General features: G+C 41.0%; 1 protein-coding gene across 1 annotated transcript in view; it reads right to left on the bottom strand.

Annotated features, from left to right (window-relative positions):
• Positions 1-2,556: 2,556 nt before the first annotated feature.
• dicer1 (dicer 1, ribonuclease type III) overlaps positions 2,557-21,956 on the bottom strand; it is a 48,994-nt gene continuing 29,594 nt past the window's right edge. The window contains exons 23-30 of the mRNA XM_042500226.2: positions 20,279-21,029; positions 18,234-18,386; positions 14,995-15,630; positions 14,588-14,843; positions 12,404-12,672; positions 10,918-11,080; positions 10,686-10,761; positions 2,557-10,152 (exon numbers count right to left, since the gene is read on the bottom strand). Of these exons, the coding sequence (XP_042356160.2) occupies positions 9,987-10,152; positions 10,686-10,761; positions 10,918-11,080; positions 12,404-12,672; positions 14,588-14,843; positions 14,995-15,630; positions 18,234-18,386; positions 20,279-21,029 (2,470 nt within the window). The 3' untranslated portion in view covers positions 2,557-9,986. The remainder of the gene's footprint in view (positions 10,153-10,685; positions 10,762-10,917; positions 11,081-12,403; positions 12,673-14,587; positions 14,844-14,994; positions 15,631-18,233; positions 18,387-20,278; positions 21,030-21,956) is intronic.

The raw sequence follows: 21,956 nt of genomic DNA, 5'->3' as shown, positions 1-21,956 counted from the left end.
ATCAGATAAGTATGATTTGCTTTTCAATGTTGTCTTGGTCCACTTCTTTTCTCCTTGTTTATGCTGCCCCTAGGAAATATCATCAGAGAACATAATCTTAATTTTCATAGCTCTGCAGACGATACACAGCTATACATTTCATTAGACCCTGGCGATGATCTCACCCTTTACTCCCTAACCACTGGAATAGCTGCTGTAAAAAAACTGGATCAGTAATAACTTTTTAAAGCTGAATGATGGCAAAACTGAAATAATCTTAGTTGGCCCCAAAGCTAATAGAGATATACTGTCTTGCAAACTTGCACATCTGGGTCCTGACATTACATGCCCCTGCACTGTTCTTGGCTCAGATTTAACTCATTTAATTTAATTTAATCCCATTTAATGTGTCATTAGTAACCCTCTGAAATAATCAATCATTATTTTTTCTAATTTTTATGGAAAATTAGGTGAAAATGCATGCATGTCACAATTGTAACCGGTGGGACAACATGTTGTATTTAATATTTATTAACTGAATTAACATCTTCTATACAGTTGTCAAAGTTCTTATATATCCCAGCCCAGAGGCCAGAAGTGGTTCTAGCCAGTCTGTTTGGTTTGTAGAGGCCCTTGACTCAACTGACTGGACCCTCTGGTGGGTATAGGGCCTAAGCTGTTCTAGCTGAATCGTCTTGTAGGTAGAGGCCCTCTGGCAGTGATACTTAACTCACGTCTCGTGGACCAAATCAGGTCCCCAATAAGGTATCAGGTAGCCCCCCCCAACCATTGTCTTATTTACAATAAAAATATAATGATTGACACTGGAAATTATACAAAAAGAGCCACAACTCCCAGCAGAGGTCCTAGATAAGACCCTAATGTCCTAATATCCTCAATCATACAATCATATGCACAAGAAATTAGGCAGTGCGGCTTTTATAAACTACGCTCCAAAACTATAGTACAGCCTTCTAAAAGCCATAAGAGAAACGGGCTCTGTAAACATTTTTAAACTGCAACTGAAAATCTATTTATTTAGTCTGTCTTTTAATTAATGTAACTCTTTCTTTCAACTCTGCTATTTGCACTGGTTTAACTGGTCTCTGTACTTTTTACTTAGACTTTTATATCTTGTTTCTCACCACGTCTTATGCTTTGTTGCACTTCTTTTATTGTGAAGCACTTTGAGCTGCATTCCTTGTATGAAACATGCTCTATACATAAGGTTTATTATTATTATTATAAATATCTACATTAGTATTTACAGAAAAAAGAGGTAGATACACTAGGAAAAAAATAGATATTAAGTATCTTAATAAATGAACAGTTACCCATGTAAACACCTGCTGAACACCCTGGGCCTGGTGAAAATTGTGTTTTTATACATTATTTTAAACTGGGTTATGTGTGGACACTGTTAAACTCCACATTAAAACCAATCTGTAGCTTTTTACACATATTAATGCACTAAGTTTAGTGCTAACTTGGAGACAGCAGTTTGATAAAACTATCTTAACTCAGGGCCCACTTACCTGCTCATTCTACAGCTCTCAACTTCTAAAGCAACATGGAAAAATGTCCCAGAAGTGCTCAGAAACATGTAGAGAACTACAAATAATCAATACATCACATTAGTGAGAAGAAACCCAGATCAGTCACACTTACATGCTCAGAGGTGTGAGGTGAATCCTCTTGTGGCACTCCTGCAGCCGGTGACCGTGAGCTGCAACATACCTGGAAGGTGTCTGGTGGGAGAACTATACTGCATGTCATTCATCTCCACTTTCAACTAGTAAATAAAGGTGTCAAAATAGACAAAAAAACCCATTTACATCTCAAACTGTTTGCTGTAAACATCCATTTTAGTACAGAGCCTCTTGCGTCACCCTTGACCTCTAACTACCAGACCTCATTACACACAATTCCACAACACACGGGCAACTGGCAACTTGGTAATAAATGTTTCACAAACTGCAAGAATTTATTAGATGTAGAGCATTAATTTTTAAAAGCCAGGGAAAATGTCTAGGGAAAAAAGAAAACTATGTTTATAGCTAATTATCATAATTTCCAATCAAAGGCGACATAGGCGTGTTATGGAGCCATAATGGAAAGGCGAGCCTCTTATATGTGGGAGCGGCCTCGTATGAGGAATTTCTGGGAGTGATAGGCCACAATTTCATTGAGGAATTGTGGAGTCAAAACTTTTGGATAATCTGCTCAACTTTTAAAGAGTTATGTGATATAATAACACCTCTTGTAGCAGCTTTTTTTTTTTTCCAATTTCACGTTTCCATTCCACGTATTTTATATTCCCAATTTCAATTTGTACAATTTGAAGGTTTATGGAAACCTGTCTACTATTACTAGTGTTGGGGTATAAAAATATGTTCAAAAAGCTCTGGGCCCGATAGTGGCATTGAACAAAGGATGAGGGAGTCATCAACTGTCACCTTCATGGTCTAGGGAACATGAGTCCCCATATTTGAGCAGATTACATTAAAACATTGCCAGTTGCTGAGACACTGCACACAGTAGATGCAAAACACTGAATAACCCCAACAGGACCCCAGGTGAATGACCATACCATTACTTTTATTGTAGATATACTGGGCTACAATTATAAAAAAAAAGAAAAAGAAAAAAAAATCCCAAAAAACAAAATTAAAGGTATTTGTGATCCATAAGGTGCAGACCGCAAACCACTGCAGCACGGTATACAGTATGAGTGAGGAGTTCAATTTCTATTCCAATGTCCCTTAAACATTTGCTGCAGGTTGTGATGGCCCATAATTCCCCATACTGATAACAGTTCATCGCTCCGTCCGTTCAGCTCCACTCTGCTGGTGTTCTGCTGCTCAGTGACCACGCTCCCCCCCACACCCCCACACACCCCATCCACCGTCCCCCAAACAGTCACTGTCGGTGCTCTATGCTGGCTTTGTGAGACCAATATCTTGTCTCCCCACTTTCATTGTTTATCAAAGGCATTTCAGTTTTCTGTTAAGATTGATCACAATAAAAACCTTCAAGGAAAAATCCACCTGTAAACAAGACTACTGTTGGAAACCTTGAGTTCTGGCATTCGTTTGAATGCCACTTGACCAAGTACACCCCCCAATGGCACAGACAATACCCAATGACGGCACCCACCATGCAACAATGCACCGTAAAAAATGCCAAAGAATGGCCAGGCAAATGTGATCAAGAACTCAAAGTTTGTCCGGTCTCCAAATTCCCCAGATCCCAAATCAATAGAGTATGTCAGAGGCATGCCTGTACCCCACCTTGCAACCCGAAGAACTCAAAGGATCTGTCGCCAAAACCCTTGTGCCACACATCACACAACTCCTCAAGATGTCCTTTGTCCTTGCCTTGGCAGGTCAGAGACAAGTTAAATCCAATGAGGCACCGTGGATCAAACCTGGGGTTCTGGCACATTCTACAGATGCTCAACTGGATTGGAATCTAGGGACTTTGAAGGCCAGAGCAATGCCTTAAACTCTCTGTCACTTTACTTGGGCAATTCCTGAATAGTTTTTGCAGTGTGGCATAGTGCACTGTCCTGCTGGAGGAGCCACTGCCACTAGGTAGTGCTGTTTCCATGAGAGGGTGCACTTGCATGGGTGATGCCAGGACCAAAAGTTTCCCAGCACAAGTCAGAAGAATCTATCACTTAACCTGTTAGTACTTTCAATATTGTGGCTGATTGTTGTATAACCTAACAGAAGAGACCTTTGTCACGCTGGAAAGATCAGGATTTTGTGTTACTATGAATCAGCCTAATGTCATTTTTTCCAAATGACTGACCACCATCCAGTAGGTGGAGTGTAATTTCAATTCAATTTGTAGGTGAAACTTTTTAGACAAGCATTTTACTGTTGAAGAGTGAACACTATCTGATCAGGGTCCTTTGTCATGTTTCAGGTGTCTGAGTTTTTAAAAGGTTCTTCCAAAGAGAATCCTCCAAACGTATTTTATACTTTACAAAAACACGACAGACTAAAGAGCAGTCCAAAAACGCAAATGTACAAGTACAAGGCATGCCCTGTTACAATTACACAATTAAATTTTTAAATTTGAATACATAGCAAATAAATGCTTCAGTTACAGTTCCAAATCAGAAGAGTAACTTTTTTTTTTTCAAATAAAAGTGACAGCCCCAGTTTAAAGGAATTCACAAACTGGTGTCGTAGTAGGCTAGGCTTGTTAAAAGCAAGTGTGAACACTTCTGCAACATGTGATGACATATCATTATAGCAATGATTTATCCCAAAGTACAGAAGCCAGTTTGAGTGGATTTTTCCTTCAAGTTCGTGATAAAGGGCTGGGGGAGGTTTGTCTCGGAGGAGAAAAGAGGCTTGGGAGAATCGCTCTAATGACATGTCCATATCAAGGTAGTTAGAGGAGAATTAAACCAAGAGTGTCAGTTCATCATTCAAGTCATGATTGGACGTGCTAGTTTGACTAACAGCTTGTTTCCAAAAAGCTGTTTAAGGCAAGACGTCTGTAAGTGGCGTCCAGACATTTTAGCCCCAAATTGCAGATTCTTTTTACAGTGTATTAGTCAGATGATAACATGCAGGCACATTAACTCTCCCCTCCCGTAGCCCTTTATTCTTTTTTAAATAGGTTCGTTATACCAGCAATTGAAACAGCAGCAAAGCCTGAACCACAAGTTAGTCCTCTTTAACAATACGGCATCATATATACACTTCTTTTTTTTATCTCCTCCATCGTTCACTCCCTTTCACACTCTGACATGAGGTAAAGTATGGCGCCCAAGTGCAATGCTCAATTGTGCTACATGTACAAAAAGAAAAGAAAAACAAATTGCCAGTACGAAAAAACATAGTCTGCTCTGAAGAACGCAGGACTACCTCAATTTCAGCACTACCACACACACCTCCGTCCTTGATTTAAAAAAAAAAAGAAAAAAAATACAAGGCTGTTGGATGTTGAGAAGATTAACTGTGATCCTTATTTCATCAGTCACAGACAAAAAAAGAGTGGGTGTGGCACTGTATGAGTAATTTCACATTCTTTTTTTTAATAATCCCCCCTCCCTCATCCCCCTGGACACAAGTAGCGGGTTGAATGGGTGGAAAAGTACTAATGGCTGTGTGTGTGTGTGTCTGTGTGTGTGCACTACAGACAGGTGTTGGAAGGTGTGTGACTCCAAATCTGACAACATCTCTCTAACGGGGAAATCTTAAATGCACATCCCACATTAAATGGTTTCCTGTACATCGGTAGACTTGAGAAATAATGACAAATTGCACTCTTTTTAAATTAACCGATTGTAGAAAGATGTGCGAAAGTTTCATGATATAACTTAGTTCACATTGATTTGAGCTGAGGGATTTCATCAATTCACACTTTAGAATTCCCCAAATTAACTATCAGACCCAAAATATAAAAAAGTATGGCACCTAACGAGAGATCGGAGGAGAAGTTCAGCTGCAGGCAGACGAAAAAAGTCCCCAAAAAGAGTAGATTTACATGGATGCTTTTCTTTAACATGAACCCATTCAACAAATTCAAAGTGAACATCATGAACTCTGAGCTGTAATGTTTCCATGACGTTGGAAAAAGTCAAAATAGTGTGTCAGTCCAACTAAAACTGAACTTTTAAAATACATGTCCATGTTAGTCTGACTGAAACTGTATGACAGCGAATTTCTCAAAGTAAGGCTAACACCTAGATAATGCAGTAGGGGGTCGATTTACTCTTTCATGTATACAACTCAACCGGACCTGAACTGACCTAGGCATTCTGCACATGCTGCATAGTCCCAGCACTGGGCTCAATTAAACGGTATAAATTTGTGGTAGAAAGCCGTCAAAAACAAAAGAAGAAAGCAAGTTAACAATGCAAGACAAAGGTACCAAGTAAAACATTGAGTACATACAAAATGTACAGCGCTGACAATGTATCCATGTTTACACTGTTCTACATGTATCCTGTTTGCCACTTGCTAACTTGTCTGATAACAGGTCAACCCAGAAGACGGTCCAACAGCAACCAGCTGAAAGGGGCATATCTCCACCTTCTGTAATGGCTTTGAATGTACTTCTGTTAAAGTGATTCTACCCAAGTGCTTGTATACTGGGACAAGGACTGTAGTCCACTAAACTGTGAATGCAAACGTACTGATTGAGGGATGTTGAGAACACTTGGACCGGATATTGAAACAACCCAGTATCAAGTAGCATTGTCACTTCTCCAGTAGGGCTGGGTACTGTTTTAAATGCGATACTTGTACAAATACCAGTACCCTTAAAGTTATACTAATACTTTAAATGAGAGCAGCTCCGGCAATGGCAGCAACAGAAAGTTTGCTGATCCAGTGTAGAGTCAGGACAGTCCAGGATCAGACCCCTGGTGCAAAAACCATCAAATGCAGGTATCATTCGACTGGATAATTATTTTTTTTTTAACTGGGTTTTCTAGGTCAGTGAAGTGCTCCATTGATATCAGTATGACTTTAAACGTATTGGTATTAACATCACATTTTTTTAACCATATCAAGCCAAAGAGGAAACAAATAAAGGCTAAATCTAAAAGTGGCAGTTTGTAGCTGTACTTGTTAGCTGACATTTTGTTCTCATCCATACTTGGCCTTTTAACGAGAAGCCCAAGTCCCTGACCCTAAGTGGCTCTCAGGTTAAACTTGCCAATCTATTCTGGTTCTAGCCGAAGGTTGTGGACCCAACAGGAACTGAGAACAGTCTCTAATCAGCTTGACTTTGTCTTCATCATGCCAAAATATATAATGAGCAAATGATAACTGTCAACCCTGCAGCAATGCTGAAGTCAACCAAGCCAATGGAAGTAATTTATTCACAAATCTGGGAGCTGGATAAACTGCCTGCTTCAAACCAACTGGAGGCACCATCACGACCGGATTAAGCCTTTATGGGACCCGGACTGACCTCCTTTCCTTTCATTCTGTTCGTAATGAATCAATCAATTATTATTCAGTCTGTGGTGACTTCTTTAGACACCCTTATTTAGGAAAATGCACACTTTTAGCTGAAATGTTGGAGGCCATAAAACTTGACTCAGACCACCTCTACAACACGGGGTCCTGAGTAATAACGCAGGTGGCCACCATCACTTTAGTTGGTGTTATGTTTATGGATACCACATAGAGAACCAGGAGTCTCTGGGGCCTTTAGGCAGGCATTTGTTGCTTTGTTGGGTTGATAATCCAGCTTTGGATAAAGCATGAGACTCTTTCATTGCTACTTTTTTGGACCTTGTGCCAAATGTTGAGGGTTCAACTGCTGTTGGGTCAGTTCAGTTCAAGTCTTTGTTTCATGGGTCCCAAAGTGTAGACTTATTTGTCCCTCCAGGATTTCAAAATGTTGCAATCGCAAAAATTAACTAAAATTAAGCCAATCCCTGTGATTTCTGTGCATACTCTAACTTTTCTTCAAATTTGACTATTTACAGCTTCTTATTTCATGGCAGAACTGCGCACAGTGTATTGATTCGCTAAGCCTCTCTCTCTCTCTCTCTGTTTATCGTAAGACCACTGCTGCAGGAATAACTTCTGTGCCTGGAGTCACAGACACAAATTGACAAGGCTAACTGTTAGCGGCACACGGCTCATATTTCCTGTACCCCGCAATTTCATTACAAAATGCGCATTTAAACCGCAAAATATATTGCGGTTTTTAAGAAAAGCTGCCGTGAGATCAGACATTTCAGGCCGCAACAATCACAAGTCAGCCCTTGAAATCCTGGAGGGACTGTATGAGGCAGAAAAGATCTCTACTCCTGCGATCTCTGGCTCAAACCGTTAACTCAAATTTGAATTCAACTAATTAAAATCTATTTTAAGCTGACACTGATCTCCCTCAGAGAAGGCACTGAGTTTTGTTTCTATTCAAGACATGAAACGCAAATCACTGTGAGGGAATGTCGACTCACTGAATGTGACATAGACAATAGAGTTATCACAGTAAAAAGAATACAGTATGTCACCGTCCGAGAGTTACTGAATTGAATTGCAGTTTTGTCCACAAATGAACACTGAGTGCACTGTGTGTTGAGGTAGAAGCACCTGTGGGTGGGATTACATGACTGTGAATCTGATTTCAGATAGCTATATTAACACAGTTTACAAACCACACAGGTACATGTCTTGTCCAACCCTTTTAAAGAAATAAGTCAAGTATACTCCCCTTTAAATTTTGGAGTAAATGTCAGAAAAGTTTAAGAGTGCAATCTGATTACCTCTACAAGCCTTTACCCATCTGATCAATCATTCCTCTGTTTGCTTAAAACCAAAAATTCAAAAACAGATTCTCAACTAATGAAATACCTAGTGAATGAGGAAAAAGAAGTTATGTGCAGAGAATACATTTCCTGCCCCCCAGTGTCAACCTCAAGAGTATTATGGGAGGGGGAAGAGACGACAACGCAGCTCTCCTCTGCAGCGTGATGGCTGACAAAACGGGACAACTGAATCAAACAGATTTCCAATCATTCCAAAAAAGGTCAAATAAAGAGGTATTATAGTTACAGTGCAAAAAAGATGAGAAATTCAAGCTTAATACAAAAAACATAGCACCAAACAAAAAAAGAAAAAAAAAAATAAAGACAAGAAAATGCATGCAATTAACTGAGGTATTCAAGTGAAAAAGGGCTTATTGATGAGAAAAAAAGGACATTTAGCGAGAAGCAAAATTTATCGAAACCACAAAAAAAAAAGGCTGGTATCCTTATCCCTAGGAATCGACTTCAACCTCATAGTGTCACATCTGTTATAGCTTTGGTAGGTACGGGATGTGAAGAACACTAGTGTGTTGAAATGAATTGGCCTTTTTCACAAAGACTGTATTTGAAAAGATTCTGTGTCTTACACGAGTATCCAATGTAGAAAAGTCTGCAGCATATTGAACCTGTGATATGTCTTTCTCTTCTTATATCAAAACTGGATGATTCGCTCCTTTGGAAAGACATTTAGTGCGCAAGAATGACTAATTCCATCCATTCTTGGTATCAAAACATGTTAAACCAAATCGTCAAGATAATGCCATTAACGTCGAATCTCGCTCTCACACGCTCTAGATATACCCATAGATTTAGAACATTTATAGAAGCAATCCAGTTGTCATGGTTTATACATAAGCTACAAGAACATGCAACCTCAAGTGCGGTTAAAAACTACTTTAAATTACAGTAACTGGGAATGTTGAAATTCCTATCCGTTTTGCAGGATATGAGGGTGAGCCTTAGCATCCAAGGCCAAGAATATCATTCATGTATCTTATTATTTTTTATATATATTTATATACTTTGCTACGTATATGATTTTGGTGTCAATGTGACCACACAATTCTCAAAGTAACAGACCCTAATGGAATAAGTGCAAAAATGATTAAGAATACCATTTCAAGACAGATTTCAGACAGAAGTGCCACCAGGTGTTTGCTCCAGTGGTATCTGTTAGCCAGGTCTGCCATTAGCGTTTTCAAAACCGCTTTAAAACTGACTGGCACTAGTGCACAGGCTGAGGAGTTTAGCGTTTTTTGTTGTTTTTTTTTTTCTTCCTACATACTTTGATTTACACCTTTGATTGAACTATGTACAATCTAATACTACACAATAAGCATAAGCCTCATCTCATTGACAGAGGTTAACAAAAAAAAAAAACGGTGAGGAATAGACATTGCAACCTGACCTTTTTTTTTTCTTTTTTAAACACTTTGCTAAACGTTAATAAAGCACTCATGTGATTACACAAAGCAGAGAGGGAAAGCAAAGATTGTGTTTGCGCAAAAAAAAAAAAAAAAAGTGAAATCTGTTGACAGATCAGTCTGCTTCTTTTGTTGCGTCTCCACACAGTGTTCCCTGGCTGCCTTGGTTGTGCCGCCGCAGCCTGAAGATGCAGGGCTAGCGTTGCGCTGTGTTGGAAATCTGATGTCGCTTTTTTTTTTCTCCGTTATCGTCAATAGCTTAGGTGCTAATGCTGAGAGCTCGGAGGAGGAGCTCAGTTGTTTTGGACCTGAGGTTGATTGGCTTTGAGGCTGCGCAGAGCTCGTCTCGCCGCCGCCGACTTGGCGATCCGGTAGCTGCGGCCCACTCCTTTGAACTTGCCCTTCCCGACGACCTCTACTGTCACCCGGACCTTCCCGTCATACGTTCTCTCTGCAGGGCTGCACATAGAAGAAAATAAGAGGGTTTCATATAGAAAATTCCGTATGTTCCCTAACAGAAGATTGAAACAGGCTGATATCAGAGACAGTTCCTCCTGTTCCACATATCATGCAAATTCTTTAAACGCTTCCTCCAAATGTATCTGTTGTCTTGATAAATTCACTGTAAGGTATAAACCCATTGCCAAAAAAGCTGAGAGGCTGCGTAAAATGTAAATAAAAACAGAATGCAATGTTTTAAAAATCCTGTTAGATCTATATTCAATTGAACACAGTATAGAGACGAGATATTTAATGTTCAAATTGTTAATTTAAAAAATATATATATTTATACATGCACCCGTAATTACTTTTGAACTTCAATGGTATTAACCCCTGAGTTAAGTCCATTCCGATTGGCCTGTCCTTTAAATTGTGTTGTTAGAATGAATACTGTCCAGGTCAGGAAAGAGAAAACCGACATAAACCTCTTTCATATGATACATGTCACAGCAGAAGCAGCCTTTGAATGAAGCTTCCTGCTGATCTCCTACCTGAACTTGGCAGTTTCTGGTTCCATCTCGAGCAGCTCCCTCACAGGAGAGCGTGGCACATTGGCAGAGAATTTCTCTGCAGAGGGGATGGAGTTTGAGGTAAAAAAACAAAACATCATCACTTTCAATTCATCAACAGAGCTGGTTATAGTCCTGAATGTTTGCTGACCTGAATGAGCTACTATGATGGCTGAAAAGTAAATTGATAGAATGTGCTTTTACTGCTCCTCACCTATGAGTGGCCTCATCATTGGATAATACACTTGCCACACTGTCTCCAATGACATCCTGCTGTCCATGTAGATTGCTCCGGCTAAAGACTCAAAGATGTCCCCCATGGCCTTAGGGACCTCGATGTCCTCCTCCTTCTCCTCATCTTCTTCAGAGCGTCGCAGCTGGTTACAAAAAAAAACAAACAAACAAGGTTGACTTATGGGGCTTGTGATGCATTATTAACACCTATACTCATCTATACACACACAACAATTTACTGTAGTAGTAGTACTCATAATGTGCTATAACAGTCCAGAAAGGAATCATGAGTTATCATTGTATGTGTTAAGTAAAGTGAGGCACATATGAGTGCATTTATAACAATTCATGCTTCATCATAATGTTTCATTCTTGGTGTTAAGCCTAATCATGAAAATACATCTAAAAGACTGAAGTCTGACATCTAAAGACAACGTGTCAGAAGTCGGAGAGTTTTTAGTCACAGAATTAGATTTTGCAAAGACTGGAGAACTTTCAGAGTCACTATTTGCAACACTGTTAGCTTCAAAAAGGAAAAAAAGTGGACAGAAACTGTTGCTGACCTAAAAATCTGCAGTGAGTATGCTATATGCTGTAGCTAGGTAGCTTGCTAACCACTGTGAAATCATTATAAGTTACATCTATAATGGTTTATTACTGTTGATATAGTGCATCAGTAAGTGTGTAGTGGGAGTGTAGTCATGAAGCATTATGAATGTATTATAATTCACTATAAATGCCTTCATAAGGCATTATAAAAATGGTCTCCATAGAAACTGTTACCAAACTTTCTTTACTGTTCACAAGATCTTTTTAGCTTAAGGCTGGTGTGTGCCGTAGCGCTGTATGCACTGCTTGCCAGAGAACTGCACTCCGCTGGCCAAGTTACATGTTGCTGAAAGCAGGCGACGGGGGCGCTCTGATATAGTGGGATGGACGCCATTCTCTCTGTTGACAGTTAGTGCTCTATTAGATCAACCTTGAAACTGCTATTTTTGGGTGGAAAAGCTACATAATGTTGCTTTAACAGACATTTATTCAAATGAAAATCATTTTTTCATTACTCCACTACATGTAACAGTTTAAAGCATGCTACATTGGCAGCTTCATGGTGTTATTGTTACTCTGTGTTTCTTTGTGTTGTATTTGCAGTGTGTCTGTGTATGTGCCTGCTGTCCTGAGGCATTCGAGTACCTCTCCAGTAGAAAGAGAGGAGATCTGGTGCCATGATAACCCTTTCCAGGCAAATTAAAGCCAACTGCATGTTCTCCTCAGTGCTGAAATCTTTGGAATATGAAACAGATTCATACAAGCTGACAGCCCTCTTATTCAGGCAGATCTTTGTGAATGCTGACTATTATTTTATGGGGGGAAAAAACAATCACAGCAAAGATTAGGTTTCTTGCTACAGGGCTTTGTTGTTCAGTCCTGATGCTCGCTGTGTTTGTGGCAGGGACAGGACTCACCTCAGAGTCCATGCCTTGCATCTCGTTCTTCTCTAGCTGAAACTGCACAAAGTCGTCGATGACGTGGAAAAGCTCGGGCGAGATGGCCTTGAAGTACTTGTGGTAGTCGTACTTGACAGCCAGAGAGGCAAAGATGGTGTTGTTGACGAGTGCTGAGCGCAGGTCGGTCAGCACGCCGGGAGAGTGCTGCCGAGGGTCTTCATAAAGGTGCTTTGTTATGAGGTAGTCTAGAATTGCATCACCAAGGAACTCCAGCCGCTGGTAACAATCTGCAGAGACAACAAACAACAGTCAGACACGTGCTGAGGTGGAATCAGTATTTGCACGGCATATCAAGCACCAACTTGCAATGGATAATATGAAGTTTTTCCCTAACATTCATTCATCTGTGGCAGCCCACCATGATTAACCCTTTAACACCTGGATCGACATCAGTTTTGATTCAGACACCTTTCACAAACATTTAAACCTCTGAAACCTGAGAAAATTGGTTTCATTTCTTTCAAAAATACGAAGGAAAAAAGCAATGAGCAACTTGGCCAGAAATGTCTAGCAAATTGCAAAACTTTAGTAAAAAGTGAGAAGAAAATGGTATGAAAATTAGGCAGGGATTATTAAATATTATCAAAAAAAAAATAGAATTATTTTAAAGAACAAAAACTTTGGGTATTCTTTTTATTTTTACCTCTTTGTGTGGTTGCTCATTGCTCTCTTTCCATGTTTTATTAAAGAAATCCAATTCTGCTGCCACTTACTGATGTTGTATTTCTGGAGCTAGACCAGATCATTAGGAGTGGGAAATAAATATATGTACACTGCTCAGTTCATCATTGCAGTTACTTGAATGGCCACTTGAGGCTGGCTCCAACAGAATCCCATGTTAGAAAGCCTGACTTTTTCGGATAAAGTGGGTGCTCAATGTACAGACTCTGTGTCCTCGCTGGAACAGCTGCGGGTTCAATTCCAACCTTAGCCCTCTGCTGCATGTCTCTGTCTCTGTCTCTGTCTCTCTCATGCTCAACAACTCTCCTATCAATTAAAGGCAAAAATGGATTTGGTTCAGTTAGAAGGCACTTGGAGCAGAGCTGTGACGTACAGACAGGCTTGCGGCAGCTGTGTGTAGGAGTGTGTGTGTGTGTGTGTGTGTGTGTGTGTGTTCACACACCATATATCTTGCCTGGCTTTCAATACATGAAGCTTGCTCTGGCAGCACTCTCTCACACAGTGGTAAACATTTTGGCTGCCTGCTCCAAATGCCATGAAAAGCACTCTGCCTGTGGGATCAATTTCTTTTTAGAAACTCGAATTTTATTTATTATAGAACATAAGATTGGGGCAATAGTTTGGAAACAAAAATACTCTCGCCATGTTCTCCCTCACACTCTTTTCATACCTAACCAGACCTGAAAATCAATAAAACTGAATTCCCTACTTTTCCATGTCAGAAGTGAAAATCACACCAGGGATAAAATGAGAGTGAAAATTGGCCTTGCAATTATCCGTATTTGCAACCGTTATTTATAAATCCATTACAAGATCTGTGTGTAAAGTCCTCTCTAAGTTCTTGGTAACTTCTATCTAGTTTCAAACAGCTTATTCACTAAATGTCATTGCAAAATTTAAAGTGAATTAGTGTCTTTGTTGTTACACACTTCAGTAATGTGTGAATGAGTTGCCATGAAACATCTGTAGTGCTGTCCAACCAGAAGTTAACTGCAGCAGCACAAGCTTTAAAGAACTTCAGAAAAAATAGCTTTTGTGTGTGTGTGTGTGTGTGTGTGTGTGTGTGTGTGTGTGTGTGTGTGTATATATATATATATATATATGCATACATATACACATATAAATAATATTTTGTAAGATGACCCGCCCAATGAACACTGTCCCTTACATGTCAATCCACTGTCTCATCAATGGAGCCACCTGTCGTTCCAACGTTGGGAACAACATGCATTGACCAATTCCAGTGGAACCAATTTACCCACTTCCAATATTTGCCAACATCAGTCATATTCCATTTAATCTTCAAAAAAATATCATTAAAAAAATATTGTTTTGACCCAAATGATATCTCTGATTTCCAAACACAATGTTTTGAACTGTTGTGTAAGTGACACCTGAAACAGCCTGCTCTGTACAGCACACAGTGAAAAACCACCCTGCTGCTTTGAGGTGCAGTCTGACCTGTAATGGTGTTGTAATGGTAGGAAGCATGGGTGAAGGCTTGCAGGAGGTAAGCCTTGTTCTGAAAGGTGTAGTTGATCTTTCTTTCAAAGTTCTCGAAGCCGGAGATGAGGTGGTTGAGAGTTCGCTCTGCGTCAGGATGGTCCAGCAAGCAGCGGGGCGGGATCTTGAGCCAGCCGTAGCACAGGTCGATGGCTGTGCTCTGACAGCTCTGCACCACCACTCCTGTCAGGGCCCCTCTCTCCAACGGCAACACCTGCAGGCATCAGAAACAACTCTGAATACCTGCATATCCCCGGGGCCACACTTGTGACATCCCCTTTATCTCTTTGAATTTGCCACTTGTCTGTATATGGTGCTGAATCATGCAGTACTGAGACAGAACAGTGTGGGAGGTCCATACTCACCTTGAGGCCCAGTGAGCAGAGGAACATCTGGGCAGCTCTCTCTCCACAGCTGGTCAGGTAGCAGCCCAGCAGAGCCTCCACGCAGTCAGCGATGCTCTTGTCGGCGATGCACTGCTCTGTGTGTAGGTCGTAGGATATTGACTGCTTGCCGAGCTCGGCGCCGCAATTTTCCTCCGATGGATTCCAAAACCCCACCACAAAGTCGTCCTCCTCTCCGGCTTTACTGGGATCCAGGTAGCACATGGCGTCCCACGAGCTGTAGTCAAACTCCTCGGCGGAGGGCCCGCTGGGTACCGGCTCTGAGTGGTAGTGAGCTGTGGTGGGGTGGAGGGGCTTCTTGGGGGCCTTCCACTCGTATGGAGACTCCATGGCGGGGGAGGAGCCTGGGGTCGGGGTGAGAGAGGGAGGGAATCCGCTCAAGGAGATCTTCTTACCGAACGCACCGGAGCCCAACAGCATGTTGTCGATGAACTTGATGTGCTCCTTGTAATACTCCAGATCGTCCTCCATGTTCACTTCATCCTTTGGCTCGTCCTTCAACAACAGCTCACCGTCCTCGTCCACCTCCTCACCCTCGTCGTCGTCTTCATCGTAGTCATTTCCAGACTGCCCATTGGCCAGGAGCTCATCTTTGGCCTGGAAGATATGCATACGAGGAAAGCAGAGTTCAAGGAAAAAGCAAATTTCAAAGAGGGAGTTATGATTAACAACTGACCTAAAGAGTTATTTTCAGGTGTTATAAGGTGGGTTTTCATTCCATTCCATTCTAAATTGAAATTGCGAATATAAAATATGCCAAATGGAAACATGTCAATTTTGAAAAAAATCCCATTTATCACAAAAACACTCACACTTGCATGAGGTGGTATTTCAATGCTGCAATGGAAACACTTTTTGGCTTTTCTAGCTCACATGATGCTATGGCTATGTGCTTGTCAGTAGGAACTGGCTCCCTCATGATGCAGGAGGAGCTACAAGAGCTGTTATTGCATCACATAACTCTTCAAAAGTTGAGTGGATCATCTGAAAGTTTTGAATCCACAGTTCCTCTGTGAAATCGTGGACCATCACCTCCCAGAAATCCCTCAAACGAAGCCGCTCCCACGTAACGTATAACATGCATAACACGTGTAACACGTGTAACACGTGTAACATGTACACACCGTTCTGATCGGAGAAGTCAGATCAGATCCCTAAATACTACCTAGATAGTTTATCGGCTTCAGTTTGGTTTTCCTTGCTCTGGTCTCCTCTCTTCCCTCAGGGGAATGACCCTAATGATTACCTCTGCCCACTTAAAACATCTCAAGTGCTGATTATTTTAGGGGATTGTAACATCAACTTCTATAAGCTCAACTGCTTGTTTGTGTTTTCTATGAGTGTAAGCTGATTATTGTTTGGACTTTTTTTTTTAAAGATTTTTTTTGGGCGTTTTTGCCGATCGATAGGACAGTACAAGTGTGAAATGGAGAGAGAGAGAGAGAGAAGGAATGACATATAGGGCTGAGGCCGGAGTCGAAGCCTCTATACATGGAGCGCCTGCTCTATCCACTGAGCCACCAGGCACCCCATTGTTTGGACTTTTGATCACACTATAAGACACTGATGTCTTGGAAGCTTTTGGAATTTTTTTCCACCTTTTTCAATTTTCTTGACACTTACTGCACAATGATTAAATAACGAATCGCAGATAAATCATTAATGATAAAAGTTGTTAGCTGCACCCATTACACTGACTACACTGACTCTGCTGCTCAGAGAGGCACAGTCATCAGGAGCAATGTGGGGTTCAGTGTCTTGCCCAAGAATACTTCAAAACGGGGACTGGAGGAGCTGGGGATCGAACCACTGATATTCTGATTAATGGACAGCTGCTCTATCTCCTGAGCCACGGTCTTCCTTCAGCCTTACCCCCACTGGCTCGATGCTCCCACAGATCCAAAGAGTCTGAAATGATTGCTGTGATACTACTGACTGTATGTCAAAATATCTCATGGTATCTACCATCACATCAACTCTACAGGTGTTGTTCATGTTATTGTGACCCTTTGGGGAACATTAATTTGTTCGTAAAAACATTAATTCCTGCACTTTGTAAGTCACTGACTGTGTATGCAATGCTGTATTACAAGACTGGGTTATGATTAACTTGATAAGTTGGCAGCTTCTTCACCTGAAACTGTGCTGCATAAAGATATTATCATTATCTCAGTGTAGGAACACATCTTTTTTTTTTTTTTACTTTTACTTAGGTGACTGTGCTTTTGCCATCAGGACTTTGGAACAACCTGCCTGAGGAGATTAGGCTCCCAGAATCAGTGACATCATTTAAATCACTTCTTAAAACCCAATTTTACAAATTGTTTTTGTGTGCTGTCACTTTTATTAATTTATTATTTTTTTAATCTCTCTTCCTTTATTCATTTTGCAGCTCCCTCTATTTGTCCTTACCTTATCCCTATGTCCTGTTCTTATACCTTTTCATGTTTTAATTTATTTGCATGTTCATCTACCTCCTACTCATCTGTTTTTATCTTCTTATCTTTGTTTTGTCCCCACTGCTGTTATGTTGTCTTCTTATATTATTTTTCATATTATTTTTATCACCTTTATTCTTATTCTTTCTAAAACATCATTTATTCAGTACTTTAAATGCCTTTTGAGATCTGCCTGTTTTATGACTTTTATTCCTTCATTTGCTTTATTCTTGTGTTCCTTTTGTATTCACATTTTGCTCTTACCTTTTTGTTTGACTTTTCTAGACTTAACTCTGTTTGGCCTGATTATTGATGTTTATTATTCCCTGAGTTCCAGCCTTGGCTTTGTCTGTTAAAGCACGTTGTAAACATTGCTTCTTAAAGGTGCTATATAAATATAGCTATTATTTTTCTTATTATTACATTAATTACAGTTTATATAAAGTAGAAACTGGAGTCGAACGCGCTGGGACTTCAAACCATAACACAAAGAGGTGTGTTGCCAGACTAGGGGGAAGCCTGCCCTCTAGTGGCCTGACATTGTCATAACACTGACAACATCCACAGCAGACATGAGTGCATCAAGGAATTAACAAAATATACTACACACTGTGAATGGCCCGTCTCTTAGTGCCATCATTTTCAAAGTCTCAGGACTGACCCTTAAACATACCCCCTGCTAAACCCTAATTCAGCTCTCTGCAGACGCAGGTGTACACAGCTAGCAGTGTAAAGACAGAGAGAAGCAGGAAGTGCACTGACCTCCTCTGAATCCAGTTTGTCAGTGCCGCTCTTGTCTTGGTTGACCACGTAGCCAGGAGGCAGCCAGTTAACAGGGGGGTCGAATATGGACACCACCATCCTGCTGGGGAGTCCCTTTTTCTTCCCCAGACGGTACAGGTTACAGTTGCTCACCTGCACATGAGCAGAGTACAAAAGAGTCCAGATCATCAGCATCACACTGCAGCCTTAGAGGAGTTTACTTTCATACAACAGCAACTGTTTTTTAGATACTGAGATCAATGAGAACTGAGTGGTGACCAATCAGAAGCTGCATTAGTAAAGTAGTACAGTGTGCATATTTAATTAAACCTTTAACCAGAAAAACCTTGAGATTAAAAATCTCTTTTTCAAGATTGTCCTGGCCGAAACAGGCAGCAACAGAAGTTAGACAGACAACACAGAACAAAAATACAAAAACAAAATATACAACTCCAAAACAACTAATATAAAACACAAAATAGAGTTACCACAAGGAAGGACTAAAAAGAATGTTAATATATGCTATAAGTGAACCATAAAAACAAGTGTGAGGGGCAAATTCACTAAAGATTGTGTGGCTTTTGCAGCAGCTAAACCTGCTAAAATAAGACAAAAGTCAACAGTGAAATTTTCAAAGCATCCATAAAGGGTGTAATACATAGCCTTGCCTGTCCTTTTTGGTGCTCCTGTGCACAAATTTGAATCGTCAATTGGCACAAACTTGGCACCTTTCTATGGAGATAAGCTCAACGCAAAAACAGCACAAATTACAAAGATCATCTCAAACAGTTGCAGTTACAGTGAAACTATTAGCATCTTCAGAACAGTTGGTGGAAACTGAGATGCATGTATAAACACCTAAAATGTGTGTGTAGGTGTGTAACACCTAAAATTCCCAAAATCAAATTCCTTTTGCAAAGTTTTGAGGTTTACCTCTGCACCTTGTTGGTCAGGTCAACACAAAAGATCTCTACAATCAGCACAGTTTCAGGGTGTCACCAACTCAGGTTCTGACCAAATGTCATTGCTTCTGCTCCTGAGTTAAGTTGCTGAGTAATGGCCAGAAAAGTGTTTAAGCAGAGAATCATGATGTCACAGCAGAACTGACCTTTTGGATATAAAATACCATCACTTAATCATCATATTCTATTTGATATTTTCGTGAAATTTTGTCATAATATATCATTGAATTCTGTCCAAAACTAGTTTTTGTGTGGTTATATAACCGCAAATTCGAATCACTTTGTTCAATCCAAGAGGACATTTGAAATCTGAAAAAATTCCCAGGTCTTCTTCAGGTCTCACTTTCACGAACATGAGTTGAGTGCAAGGTCGTATTGACCTTGACCTTTGACCACCAATATACAATCTGTTCATCGATGAGTCCAAGTTAACGTTTGTGCCAAATTTGAAGAAATTCCCTCAAGGTGTTCTTGAGATATAGCCTTCACAAGAATAGTACGGACACACAGACAACCCGAAAGCGAAACGCCTCCAGCCATGGCTACTGGCAGTGCGGCGGCAAACAGCACTCCACTTTATAGGCAAAGTGTGTGTAGTATCATTAGTGTAATATCTTTTTTCAATCAGACCATGAGATAGTGATATATATGGTGAGATAGTGATTGCAGGTGTACAATTCATAGTGTGATCAGTGGCAGAAATCCATTCTTTGTGAACAGAGTATATGACAGTATTTCAGTGTGCGATGCTACCTACATGACCTCTTATTGCTTGTGATGTGCACTTGATAATATACGTCCTCAATACAGCATCTCCTCATGAGTCTGATAGAAAGAGGAGCGTCTGTATTTTTGAAAGTATTGAAAATCATACTGTCTGGATTTCTTAATACCACGATATGCCTGAATACTTTGATACAGCCAAAGCCTCTGAAGGAGTTTGCTTCATTTAGATGTTTTCAGAGATTTACTGTAACCTTAGGATGGAATCTCCATGACAACTGAGCACACTCCTTCCACTGATAAAAGCCCAAAAATAAGGATGTAAGATTACTTGGTCACAGCATCTTAGTGTGTGCTCACCTTCTTGCTGCGCATGTAGCTAAGGCGTCCCTCATGAGCGTCAGGGTAGGTACAGAACAGGTATGTGGTGATGGCGTGCTTGAGGAAAGAGTCTCCAAGCATCTCCAGCCGCTCCAGGTTGAAGCCGTCGCTGGCATTGGACAGGGTCAAGGCCTGCAGGATGAGGCCTGGGTTTGGCCCCAGGCTTTTAGGGGAGTCTCCTGCCTGGGCTCTGTGAGGATGAGGAGAAGGTGCTGTGGGGGCATCGGGACCTGCGGCTGCCCGGCTGCAGACTGAGGTAGCTTTATTTGCGTGGTCTGAGGTCCTCCCTGGTGTACATTCATCACTAGGCTGTGGAGGACTGGAGCTGGGCTTCTTCAAGCTGTGAGAGGGCTGCACAGGAACTGAGGTAGTGGTTTGTATTGATTCAGGACTCTGCAGCCTGGGGGAGCCGGGCTGCGAGCGTTGGCAATTGTCGTGTTGGTGAAGGTGCTCATCTTGGTGGCCGTCGTCATCGCAGTTGGTGACTAGGGCAGTGCCGTTGGTTAGGTTCCTCGTGCGTGTGGCTTCTCCCGGCTCCAGGGCCGCGCGGGGCCCCTGCTCGGGCAGGGGAGAGTGGTGACTACTGGGATTTGTCAGGGAAGTGGGGTCAGGGGTTACAGTTTCTTGGTGCTTACAGTGACCCTCCCCGTCCTCGCTGCAGGAGTCTGGACAGGAGATGAAGGTTTTGCTGTCGATGGATCTCTTCCAGCCAAAGTCCAGGTTTGGATACCTGCCGCATACACACCAGCTTTACATTAGTATGTTGGGAAACTATTTTGGGTAAGTTTACACACAAATGATTAAGATCTGAGGAGACCAAAAAAAAAAATACAAAATTACATTTCTCCTGTCAGTAGTGTGTCGGGCATGTTTTGATGTGCCAAGGGCTGGACCCAAATATTCAGGTATTTGTTAATTTGGTTTTCAATTTAGGCATTCAGATATTCTTTTTTTTTTTTGCACAGGAAGAATGCCATTTGAGTGTTTGTGATCCTGCTGCTGACAAGAATGTTCATTTTATCCCAGCAGTTATTAACGGGTTAATTGACTGAGTTGAGCCATGTTGGTGTCAGTGTGAGCAGCACCTCAACGCAAACACATAAGCCCCCACAGCTCACCCTGAGTGGAGCTCTGTCCTGCAGCACAGACCAGGTGAGTTTTACCATTTTTCACAATAAGGACACTTACTTTTTCAGATACACAACAAAATTTAACAGACTAATTTAGAGCACTAGTCACACACAGATTATTGTAACGGTCTGAGTTTTTTTAACTTCACAACTCTTAAGTGTCACAACCGCTGACAAGCAGTCGGAAGCACACCCGGCTCTCTCTCATGTAACATCTGAGCTCCGAGTGTATTATTAACATACCACTGACAGTATTTAACTAACATGAACCACCTACGACAGCCACTTTGCAAAGGAATCTCAGAAGTAATTTTATATAAACTTAGCAGGTGTGTTTCCAGTTGCAAGGAGGAACTGCCAGCATACTTCAAAAAAGGGCTTCGTGATTTTTTTTTTTTTTTTTTTTACTAACAATCTATACATTCATGCTGCATTCATGTGTTGACTTCTTTGCTGTGGAACAATCCCCATCGCTATTAGGTGTTTCCTCTAATAATGGGTTCCCCCACCTTTCTGAAAAAAAAAAA

The sequence above is a fragment of the Plectropomus leopardus genome, chromosome 14 (genome assembly GCF_026936395.1).
Source record: "Plectropomus leopardus strain MGB_pleo_1.0 chromosome 14, ASM2693639v1, whole genome shotgun sequence".
Lineage (NCBI taxonomy): Eukaryota > Metazoa > Chordata > Actinopteri > Perciformes > Serranidae > Plectropomus > Plectropomus leopardus.
This window is presented reverse-complemented; position numbering and strand designations above follow the sequence as displayed.